The sequence below is a fragment of the Sinocyclocheilus rhinocerous genome, unplaced genomic scaffold (genome assembly GCF_001515625.1).
Source record: "Sinocyclocheilus rhinocerous isolate Xijiao unplaced genomic scaffold, SAMN03320098_v1.1 scaffold1696, whole genome shotgun sequence".
Taxonomy (NCBI): Eukaryota; Metazoa; Chordata; class Actinopteri; order Cypriniformes; family Cyprinidae; genus Sinocyclocheilus; species Sinocyclocheilus rhinocerous.
This window is the reverse complement of record NW_015628374.1, coordinates 207,474-218,938: the sequence shown is the minus strand read 5'-3', so window position 1 is coordinate 218,938 and position 11,465 is coordinate 207,474. Positions and strand designations below refer to the sequence as shown.

The 11,465-nt window shown below is 39.2% G+C and overlaps 3 protein-coding genes across 3 annotated transcripts in view; 1 reads left to right on the top strand and 2 right to left on the bottom strand.

Moving 5' to 3' along the window:
- Positions 1-610: 610 nt before the first annotated feature.
- Positions 611-2,924, bottom strand: med19a (mediator complex subunit 19a). The gene is made up of 6 exons (XM_016549419.1): positions 2,570-2,924; positions 2,333-2,455; positions 1,786-1,919; positions 1,200-1,296; positions 1,025-1,119; positions 611-747 (listed from the first exon to the last, which is right to left on the bottom strand). Exons 1-6 carry the CDS (start codon positions 2,811-2,813, stop codon positions 688-690), a joined length of 753 nt encoding a protein of 250 aa, XP_016404905.1. The 5' UTR covers positions 2,814-2,924; the 3' UTR covers positions 611-687.
- Positions 2,925-5,160: 2,236 nt separating this feature from the next.
- On the bottom strand, positions 5,161-7,725 carry pmf1 (polyamine modulated factor 1). The gene is made up of 4 exons (XM_016549425.1): positions 7,720-7,725; positions 7,356-7,588; positions 6,717-6,822; positions 5,161-5,608 (listed from the first exon to the last, which is right to left on the bottom strand). The coding sequence occupies exons 1-4, from the start codon at positions 7,723-7,725 to the stop codon at positions 5,504-5,506; spliced, it is 450 nt and encodes a 149-aa protein (XP_016404911.1). The 3' UTR covers positions 5,161-5,503.
- Positions 7,682-11,465, top strand: part of tmx2a (thioredoxin-related transmembrane protein 2a) — a 4,823-nt gene continuing 1,039 nt past the window's right edge. The window contains exons 1-7 of the mRNA XM_016549417.1: positions 7,682-7,937; positions 8,849-8,909; positions 9,044-9,157; positions 9,257-9,333; positions 10,032-10,138; positions 10,202-10,267; positions 10,357-10,486. Coding sequence (XP_016404903.1) covers positions 7,749-7,937; positions 8,849-8,909; positions 9,044-9,157; positions 9,257-9,333; positions 10,032-10,138; positions 10,202-10,267; positions 10,357-10,486 — 744 coding nt within the window. The 5' untranslated portion in view covers positions 7,682-7,748. The remainder of the gene's footprint in view (positions 7,938-8,848; positions 8,910-9,043; positions 9,158-9,256; positions 9,334-10,031; positions 10,139-10,201; positions 10,268-10,356; positions 10,487-11,465) is intronic.

Genomic DNA, 11,465 nt, shown 5'->3' with positions numbered 1-11,465 from the left:
GATAAGGATTTTAAAAGACGTTTTATTAGATTCCACTCACTTCTAGTTGATGTTATAGCGGAGCATAAACGGAACGAATTATTTTGTCTATATCAATGTGTGATTTTTTAAGAATTTAGTACTTTTCCATGCATGCGGCTTTACCAAAATCTGACCAGAGCCCCATACTGGGTAAACTAGTTGTTTGGAAATAATAAACCTTTGGAAATAATGACTTTAATGCAGTCATTAAAGATGATTCACATTTTGCTTGTGCTCATTCTCCAGTCATGTACAATATATCATTTGTTATAGTTGCTCTGTTGCTGTGGAAAAAGTTCAATTGAAGCATGTGTAAAGAATAAAGTTTATTCATTCAGGTTTTCTTTACAACCAGAAAAAAAAAGGCAGAAATCTTCAACAATCAGTCTTTGTAAACATCAAACACACTGGTCCATATCAGGGTCTCTAACACTGTTCAACATTCTTCCATGCACTCACACACTCTCACACACACACGCACTCTCACACACGCTCACACTCACACTCACACACACACGCACTCCCACACACACACACTCACACGCACTCGCACTCTCACACACTCACACACTCTCCCACACACACACGCACTCTCCCACACACACACTCACAGACACACACACTCTCACAGACACTCACACTCACACACACACACAGACACAGGTTCTATCTCAGGCTGTTGGGTTGAGATCCAGTGAGACCAGGATGATCAGGACTGTGTCGATTCTAAGAGAAAAAGCAGTACAGTGAAACCAGATGTTTTAAAATCATGCACAGAACACAAAGGCATCTGCAAACAGGATTGTTTATATGCTTTCTCATTGTTTACGTAAAAAGCTGAGCTGATGAAGACTAGTCAATTCACTTTATATTCTTTAGACACGTACAACTTCCACGTTTCACATCATTATTGGCTGCTTTTATAATATAATAGCCTATAATAGTCTTGTTCAAGTAATTTGGACCGCTGGACTGTTGTAATCGTGCCCTGTGAGTCGCTCACCTTTTTCTTCTTCTTGTCTTTCTTTTTCTTCTTGCGATCAGGATCATCATCCCTCTTTTTCTTCTTCTTCTTGGGGTCAGAATCTGAGGGGGTCTCTGCACGGGAAGCACAGACGAGTTAGTTAATGCCCGTATGCGTTTGCGTGCATGTGAAATACATCAGGTTTGTGTGTCACCTGGTGGCAGAGGATCCTGAGGTCGGTGATGTCGGTATTTGTTTTTGCTCTTTTTCTTTGGCGGCTGTATGTGCATCAGTCTGTATTGCTCTGGAAGCTACAACACACACCAACACTATAAACACGAGGTTCTAAGATCATGTTTTAAATGTTTTAGACCAGTGGGCTTCTATCCTGGTCCTGGGGACCCACCACCGCTCTGCACGTTTTGCCTAGTCTCCCTTATCTGACACATTCAGTTCAGTTCATGGAGTCTCTCCTAACGAACTGATGATCTGAATCAGGGCATCAGTCTGTATTGCTCTGGAAGCTACAACACACACCAACACTATAAACACGAGGTTCTAAGATCATGTTTTAAATGTTTTAGACCAGTGGGCTTCTATCCTGGTCCTGGGGACCCACCACCGCTCTGCACGTTTTGCCTAGTCTCTCTTATCTGACACATTCAGTTCAGTTCATGGAGTCTCTCCTAAAGAACTGATGATCTGAATCAGGTGTGTTAAATAAGGGAGACATGCATGGGAGGTCCCCAGCACCAGGATTGAAAACCGCTGTTTTAGACAGTATGTTGGTCTAGGTTTACCGGGCCAGTGTGCAATCGAAATCCAGTGAGTAGAGCTCCCGTCAGCGGACTGAAAGAGTTTCCACAAACCGGAGGCTTTTCTATGAGAGAGCGCAGAGAACTGCCATCCTGAATCCCTGGACAGTCTATCATACCTGCAAGAGAGAAAACACAACTTACTATGATACTAACATCGCACAGGTACGTCTGCAAGAGGTCTGTTAAAGATGCTGTGTACAGACATCTGATAGACGTCTTTAAGATGTCAGTTTTACATTCAATCTAAATCATATAGACCTCTTCTAAACGTCTATTTGACATCTGATAGGAAACGTCCTATAGATGTATTGCAGATGAGCAAACACTATATAATGTTTGTGTATTTATACATATACACAGTACACACACATACATTATGTAAACAAACACACTAGTTCTGCCACACTCATATTTACTTCCAGATGAGCAAACACTATATAATGTTTGTGTATTTATACATATACACAGTACACACACATATATTATGTAAACAAACACACTAGTTCTGCCACACTCATATTTACTTCACCTGGTAGCTCTGGTAAAAAGTTGCTCAGTTTCTCCTTCACTTTCTTGCCGCAGAATTTATTAAACGCGTGTTCCAGACTGTAGTGCGTGATGAGGTTCGTGTTTCCCGTCAGGTCGCTTCCGACTGAATCAAAACAAACACAAAAGCTCATCCGGATGCAGTTTAACAAATTACATACCAGTATTACAAATCACACACACGCCGTACTGTATTCTTAAGCACTACTGACGTATTTACCGGGCAGTTCTCGTAGTAAATAGAAAGGTTCGTTCATAGCACCGGGTTTTCGCAGCGTAGGCCCCTCATCCCCGAGCTGTCCTGGAATCTGAGCCGCCACCGGCGCTTGGTTTGGCGGCATTGGCGGCGGAGGTTTTCCGGGGCCGAACCCCAAAGCTGCTGGCCCCGTGGGTGGCTGAGTGTCATTTTGTCCGAACAAAGTTGAATATATTTCCGTCATAACTTCTGAAACGAAATCATGCATATACAATTATATAAAACGTACACATAAAAAGATCAGATCGGCTGCCGGTTACAGGCGCATTGTGTTCAAGCGTCTCTGCTACAGGGTTGCCAGGTTTTCACAAAAAAACCCGCCCAATCGCGTTCCAGGGGGAGGAGGGTAAAATACTGTACACGTAAAACACGCGTTTTTGGTAGGGTTCCCCTGACTAAATTTGCATCCCAGGGGCTAAATATCACGTTATTTGAGTCGCTTCAACCCGCGGAAACAGCGTTAAAGCATAGACTGTAAAAAAAAAACAGGGTTAAAGTAGCCCAATTCCGCGGGAAAACCGCGGACCTGGCAACCCTGGTCTGCTACATGACATTATCAACATTACCGTAATGACACGATGATAAGCGCACTCTACTTGATAATGCAGTGATTGTCAACACCCTCTAGTGATTCACAGCACACCTCCAATTATTTATAATAAATTGTTATATTTAACTAATTTTACTATTAAAATGCCAAATCTGTCATATGCTTGTACTCTGGATTAAAACCAGGAACTTGACATACCTACACTGAAATGTCACTTGGCTTTTTTAACAAAAAAACTTATTTTACAGCCAGTTTCTGTTAATAAACAGGCTACAATTTAATAAACTTGAATTACTTTAATTTTATTAGTGTATTTATTGTAATAACCACAATATTTACCATGGTGAATATTGTTTCCACCAATATATTAAATACAATAATACAACTGTTAACACTTTAATCAATAATACAATGAAAAAACTGCAAGATTACGAAGGCTTCATATAATGCAGGAGATACCATATTTATATATTTAGAAACTTAACTGTAGTTACTATGATACTTTTAGAAATTCTAGTTGCCATGGAGATTTTTCATTTATTTATTTCTTCCATTGCATTGATTCCATTGTGATGTTTTTTTTTAATTTATTTATTCTTTATAGAGACACAATGAAACAACACTGTGCATAAGTGCATAAGACGTTTAATGAATAGAGTACACATTAATGAAAATCAAAATAAACCTTGCAGATGCACAATAAAATTATATTCAGGCTTCACTCTGGGATTAAAGTGTTCCGTCGCTACGACGGATTTCCGTCAGTTCATAAAGACTTGCTTCATTCCTGAATGAATCAGCCGTTCGAACGAATCAATTGAATGAATGATTCAGTGATAAAATCAGTGACTTGCCGCCCGCCATCTACTGGCGGATTTAGTTTAATTTTTAGCATATAATTTCAGTTATTTAAATCATATTTCTGCATTCAAAATTGTATATTAAAAACATTAACCTCAACATGAATTTATGAATTTAATTGCACTCATGCCCCCTCTGAAAATGTACCTACAAGCCACTTTTGTGTTCTTCTGAAAAGTGGCTTGTAGGTAAATTTTCAGACGTTTAATGAGGCTCAGAGGTGGCATGAGTGCAATTAAATTCATAAATTCATGTGGCGATTAATGTTTTAAATATACAATTTTGAATACAGAAATATGATTCAAATAACTTAAATTATAAGCTAAAAATGAAACTAAATCCGCCAGTAGGTGGCGGCAAGTCACTGATTTTATCACTGAATCATTCATTCAATTGATTCGTTCGAATGCTGATTCATTCAGGAATGAAGCAAGTCTTTATGAACTGACGGAAACAGCGACGGAACTTTAATCACTGTTCACTAAATCCAAAAAATGACCGTGGATGTTAGAGAGACCCAAAGTGTTCAGATGGGGAAAGAGTCGAGACGAAAGCTTCCAGATCTTCAAGTGATGCCTGCAGATGGACAAGAAGAGGCAAAGCTATGGCAATGAAAATGTGTGAGTGTATCAGTGAAATGATTTTTTGCTCGTACCCGCCATTCTTCCACTCCTGCGGCGATGTGCTGCTGTGTGTGAGCGATGTTCTCTCGGCCGGCCTGCACCTTCTGAGCAAGACCAGCGTTCTCCTTCTGGAGCTTCTTCAGCTGAATCCGCATGTACTCCTCCTGCTTCTTATAATACGACACTAAACCACTGCACACATCCTGCTCTGGAGCGCCACTTGGACGCCTGCAATATACAGCATGAGCCTCAACGACAGCATCGAGACACAGTACATATACAGGACTCTACTAAAAATGTTAATGTGAAAATAAGTGCGATAGTAGTGTTTAGAGATTTAAAGGTGCAGTATGTAATACTGACAGCTACTGCAGTCCAAATTTAAAATATTAAATAGAGATGCTTGCCCCGCCCCCTCTTCCTCCTCCTCAGAGTACTTGATGCTCATGTGGGTTGCCAGATTGTAGACACGCAACAGAATGAGCGCCAAGTTGATGAGTTAATTTATCCGCATTTTAATATGCCTCTGGTCATAGAGCGGTTTAGATGGATGCCGAGACTTTTTAGGTCGGGTTGAATCTGCGATCTCTGACTCAGTTCGTTTGCTGGCTTCCATGGCCGCAATACGCTGAGTTTTCCAGCAACTGGCAACCCGGAGTGTTGAAATACTATTGGGTAAACTGGCAGTGGGCGGAGTCACGCAGACCAAAACAAAAACAGACATTCCGACACGGAACGCACATTTCAAAGCAGAATAACTGCCTATAGCATTGATTGAAAATATTTTGGCCATTGCTTGTGTTTTTCGTTTTATTTTATTTTTTCATTATAAAAGACAATACGCTGTGGAGTCAGGTTATCATCTCACCATGCAGCTTGTGGTGTGTCTTTAGCAAGCTCCTGCAGTCTGTCCAACTCTTCAAACTTCACCTGCAGGTCTCCCTCCTCGATCACAGTGGAGATTTCTTTCTAAACACACACACCACACCACAAAACATCATCACTACTAAAGCACAAATGCATAGCTGAATGTTACACAGATCAATCCGTCATATTACCCGCATGTAATTTGTGAGATGACAGCCAACTCTGGACCACATTTTCCCAAAGGAAAGAAAAATAAATTTGATTCCATGGCGCTAGCAACGCCACTGTCATGGGTTCGATTCCTGGGAAATGCATGAACTGATAAACCTTGAATACAGTCACTTTGGGTAAAAGCACCTGGCAAATGCATAAATGTAATAATACCATGAGGCCTACGAATAAACTTGAACTTTACCATTTTCATTAGGCTACACCTTTTTTTGCATTACAGTAATAAGAATGCAAGAAGAAATGAGAAAATGTAATAATCCTAAAAAAATCCTGAAAAAAAGTATCACAGGTTCCAAAAAAATATTAAGCAGCAAAACTGTTTTCAACATTGATAATAAATCAGAATATTAGAATGATTTCTGAAGATCGTGTGACACTGAAGACTGCAGTAATGATGCTGAAAATTCAGATTTGATCACAGGAATAAATTACAGTTTAACAGATATTCACATAGAAAACAGCTGTTTTAAATTGTAATAATATTTTACAATTTATACTGTATTTTTAATTAAATAAATGCAGCCCTAGTGAGCACAAGATACTTCTGTAAATAAACTAAAAAAAAATTCAGCTTTGATCACAGACATAAATTACATTTTAAAGTACATTAAAATAGAAAACCAGTAATTTTTTGTATTTTTGGTCAAATAAATGCAGCCCTGATGAACAGAAGAGACTTTAAAACACATTAAAAATCTTACTGATCCCAAACTGTTGAACAGCAGTGTATATGTATTATATATTTGATTAAATTATAGGGCTTGTTTTTTTTAGGACAATAAGAGAGTAATGCAACTCTGCCTTTTTATTACACAAATACGTCAAATAAAATGTAACCAAAAAAACAAAACAAAAAACCACGATCTGATCACGTGACTTTAGCGGTTTGACCGACGCGCGATCCGAATCACTGACTCGGACACAAATGACTCGCAAAGGATTCGAAGCTTCACGAAGCATCACTAGCAGATGTTATTACCTGAACTAAAGTCTGCAGCTGGCTGATGAACTGTTTGTGCATGGCTTCGGTCAGCTGAGGCTTCTGCTTTGACAGGGGCTGGAAATAGTGGGAAAACCTGTCGAAACTGACACACAGAGCGGAACTAACTTCGTAAGAGGCAACAACAGCATCTGTTTGAACGCGAATGAGCTGTGTTTTATACCTGGCGTTGTCCAGCAGCCACTGCAGACTCTTCTCCATCACTTTATTGAAGAGTTTGAGTCTCGGTTTGGATTGCGATGCCTTAACCGAATCACTCCGACGAGCCGATGCTTGAGACGAAACATTCTCCACTTTATCCACATTAGTTTCAGCCGAAACAGATTCACTGCGACTCCTCCATCGCGCAGTAGATGTTTGTTTACAAAAGTCCCAGCCGAGGTCAAACGCATCACACTACGGCAAGCGAGCAGCCGCCGGTTTCAAATCGTTTCCTCGAAACGCGTTTCTATGGCCTGAAGGTTCACGTTACCACTCTCAGCTGTTCAGTGATCTATTTCTGCTCTCTCCTCACTTTACTTCAGCACATGGGAGTCTGTCATGCGTCTGCAGCAATGAGTTTAATTAGAGGACTGGTTTCCACTCTATACTGCCTTCCAAAGGTTCTGTGTTTTATACCTGGCGTTGTCCAGCAGCCACTGCAGACTCTTCTCCATCACTTTATTGAAGAGTTTGAGTCTCGGTTTGGATTGCGATGCCTTAACCGAATCACTCCGACGAGCCGATGCTTGAGACGAAACATTCTCCACTTTATCCACATTAGTTTCAGCCGAAACAGATTCACTGCGACTCCTCCATCGCGCTGTAGATGTTTGTTTACAAAAGTCCCCGCCGAGCGCAAACGCGTCACACTACGGCAAGCGAGCAGCCGCCGGTTTCAAATCGTTTCCTCGAAACGCGTTTCTATGGCCTGAAGGCTCACGTTACCACTCTCAGCTGTTCAGTGATCTATTTCTGCTCTCTCCTCGCTTTACTTCAGCACATGCATGAGTCTGTCATGCGTCTGCAGCAATGAGTTTAATCAGAGGACTGGTTTCCACTCTATACTGCCTTCCAAAGGTTTATAAATGGTTTTATCGACCCTATTACTCGCTGTCACTGCTGATGACCGTGGCGTTCCCCATCGTGCGCAGCTGTCCCGGACTCTGCGAGTATTTACCGTCTCAGAGAGAGGACAGCAACTCCTGCGCCTTTGACTGGGTCTGTGCTGATGTGCACTTGCTAAGCTGACATGATAGTTTACTGTTGCTTTATTGTAACACTTTGCACTTGCATGCATGCATGCATTCTGTGTGTACTGTCTCTTTAACACAGTCTCTAAGTGTATTTTATAAAATAGTGTCATAGTTATATAGTTTAAATATGTATGTAAGAACAGTACATTTGATTTTATTTATGCATTTGTTTAATTAAAAATGCAGTAAAAATTGTGAAATGTTATTACGATTTAAAACAGCTGTGAATATGTTAAAATGTAATTTATTACTCTGTATTTTCAGCATCATTACTCCAGTCTTCAGAGTCGCGTGATCTTCAGAAATCATTCTAATGATGATCTGCTGCTCAGTTATTATTGATGCTCAATTAATACCGGTTCTTAATGTGAAAAAGAGCTTTTGCTTCTTAATATTTGTGTGATGCATTTTTTTTTTCAGGATTCTTTGATGAATAAAAAGTTAGTTGATTTTTTGTAATATTATAAATCTCACTTTTTTCAAACTTTTTTTTGATCAATTGAATGAATAAAAGTACTAATTTCTTCTATTTTTATTTTTTTTTACCCCAAACCTTTGAATGGTATGTGTATCACGATTTCTGTTTTCAACATTGATAATAATCAGAGATGTTTCTTGAGCAGCAAATCAGCATATTATAATGATTTCTGAAGATCATGTGACACTGAAGACTGCTGAAAAATACAGCTTTGATCACAGAAATAAATTTCAGTTTAACAGATATTCACATAGAAAACAGCTGTTTTAAATTGTAATAATATTTTGCAATATTACTGTTTTTACTGTGTGTATATATATATATATGCAATTATATGTTTGCACACATTTTCAAACGTGTTTATATATTTGAATAACACGTGTAATTGCTCTGTGTAGAGGGAGGTGGAGATTTTAATGTTTCTCAGTGCTATTGTCATGATGAAGAACCGCAGAGCCAGTACGTTTACATGCGTTAAATGTGATTACATTCATCAGATTACACACACAATCACACAAGCTATTCATGAATAATATCTGCATTGATGCATGGTGCTTTCTTTAACTGAGGAGTGATCTCTCTCTCTCTCTCAGTAACACTGGAGCAGCACATAGGGAATATATTTCTCTTCAGTAAGGTGGCGAACGTGGTGCTGTTTTTTCGAGTGGATCTGAGACTCGGCCTTCTCTACCTCATGCTGTGTGTGGGTAAATAAATGATGGGAAGCGTGAAAACATGATTGCAAAAATAATCAAGAGCAAAAACTGTGATTCCGAACTGCGAACTACCGTGCCTTCTCTATACAGTGTTCCTTATCACATGTAAGCCACCAATCTACATGGGCCCCGAGTTCATCAAATACTTCAGTGACTCAACTATAGATGTGAGTAAAGCATTAAAGGAATAGTTCACATCCACAGGTCAGCCAAGATGCAGATGAGTTTTTTTCGTCATCAGGTTTGGAGAAATGTAGCATTGCATCAGTGTCTCAGAAACGGATGCTCTGCAGTGAATGGGTGCCGTCAGAATGAGAGCTGATAAAAACAATGTATTTTTGTCAGAAGCAATGGTTTAAAGTTAAAAAGTGATGGATTTGTTCTAGCTTTTGTCTTCTCTAGATGTTAACTGATGGACTGGAGTGCTGTGGATTATTGTGATGTTTTAATCAGACTCTCATTCTGACGGCACCCATTCACTGCAGAGCATCCATTGCTGAGACACTGATGCAATGCTACATTTCTACAAGAAACAAACACATCTCGGATGAACTGGGGATGAGTACATTTTCATGTTTATTTTTGGGTGCACTGTTCCTTTAAGATGTTTTCTTTCTTTTCCAATTGAACAATTTCTTATTTAAGACCATGTAATTTGTTATCATTTTTGTCCATTCCAAATTTTTCAAAAATGGTTTATTCTTATAGCGTATTATATTAATAGAAAAGTCATCATCCAAATCTTATATCTTACTCTATAATATACAAAAATTAAATATTGTCTTATTATGTCAGAAACTGAGACCTTTATCCTCTTATCTTATCCTAAACTAATCATTGTGCATGTTTTTCTGCGTATTGTCAGGAAGAGCTGCAGAGGGACGGTCGTGTGACATGGATTGTTGAGTTTTATGCCAACTGGTCTCCAGAGTGTCAGACATTTGCTCCTATTTTTGCTGACCTGTCACTCAAGTAAGTCACACACACTTGCACTCTCGCACGTCTTCACGAGGTTAATGACTTTATGTTCACTAGGTATGACTGCTTAGGCCTCAAATTTGGAAAAGTGGACATTGGACAATATGCAGCAGCTGCCGAGAGGTGAGTCTATTTGCCTAGTGTCTTCCTTTTAGCACTTGCCTTACTAGTTGCATTTAACTTTGCAGTCCTATGCTCTCATCTCGTTACAGGTATAAGGTAAACCCCTCGCCGCTCTGCAAGCAGCTGCCTTCTCTGTTGCTCCTGCAAGGCGGTCGAGAACTCATGCGCCGCCCGCTAGTGGACATAAAGGGACGAGCCGTTGGGTGGAACTGCACTGAGGTAAAGCGCTTCAGAAGTCTGACACTCTTGAGAAAGATGCAGTAACGGATTACATGTAATCTGGATTATGTAATCAGGGGCCAGTTGCATAAATTTAGCCTCTATGTTAAGACAGTGTCTTAGAACCAGTTTGACTATCTAGCACTTAACCAAGGGGTAATCAGTCTTATATTTTGGATTCAGCTTAGACTAATCTACGTTTTTATGCAACCGAATTAAAACATTTTTGACCAGTCTTAAAGAACAAAATGAGATGACTAACTTTTAAGACTAGTCTAGTGCTGGGGAGCACTATGTAGGCATCATATCCAGCGACCTTCAGTAACTGTTGAAGTCTGGACAAAAATATTTGCTCTGGGTGTGTAATGTCATTACGTTTTTCATGTTTATTAATGTTTGTTCATGTAATGCAGGGATTCCCATACGGGTTTTTTTTTTTTTCAACCAAACCTCTTAAAATAAAATATTTACTTGAAATATCTCTGAGGAAGTTAATATTGGAATAATTTAACAATTTGCATGTTTACAGTTCTCTGATGTCGGTTAACGGTCGCATTGACACGCAGGTAAACAAATCAAATATTTCTCTGTTTAGTCTTCAAGTGTTTTTCAGTTTATTTTTATTTTACATTTTTATGATTTAATTAATTGTTCGTTTTTTTATCAACTCACAAACCCTCTGCAGTTCAGCCCAGTTTGGGAAACCCCGGTGTAATGTCATGTTTAATGCATTTTATGACGTTTATACCAAAAAAAATTCTCTTTGCTTTTTATATCAATATGGTACATCTAATGGTAAGTTTAAACAAGTTTGATTAAAAAAAGTATTCTAAAAAGTAGTCAGACTACATGACCTAATATGTAACCCTGGAGCACAAAACCAGTCATAAGGGTCAATTTTATGAAATTGAGATTTATAAATAATCTTTCCATTGATGTATGGTTTGTTAGGATAGGACAATATTTGGCCGAGATACAA

Coding starts and splice junctions, on each gene's coding strand:
- pmf1 (XM_016549425.1), bottom strand. Junction 6,823..7,355: donor TGGCTGCTGGACAACGCCAG/GTATAAAACACA, acceptor TCTGTGTGTCAG/TTTCGACAGGTTTTCCCACT. Junction 5,609..6,716: donor AGCTGCAGACTTTAGTTCAG/GTAATAACATCT, acceptor GTGTGTGTTTAG/AAAGAAATCTCCACTGTGAT.
- med19a (XM_016549419.1), bottom strand. CDS start 2,813: ATGCATGATTTCGTTTCAGAAGTTATGACGGAAATATATTCAACTTTG. Junction 1,297..1,785: donor TTCGATTGCACACTGGCCCG/GTAAACCTAGAC, acceptor TGTGTGTTGTAG/CTTCCAGAGCAATACAGACT. Junction 1,120..1,199: donor TCAGGATCCTCTGCCACCAG/GTGACACACAAA, acceptor CTTCCCGTGCAG/AGACCCCCTCAGATTCTGAC.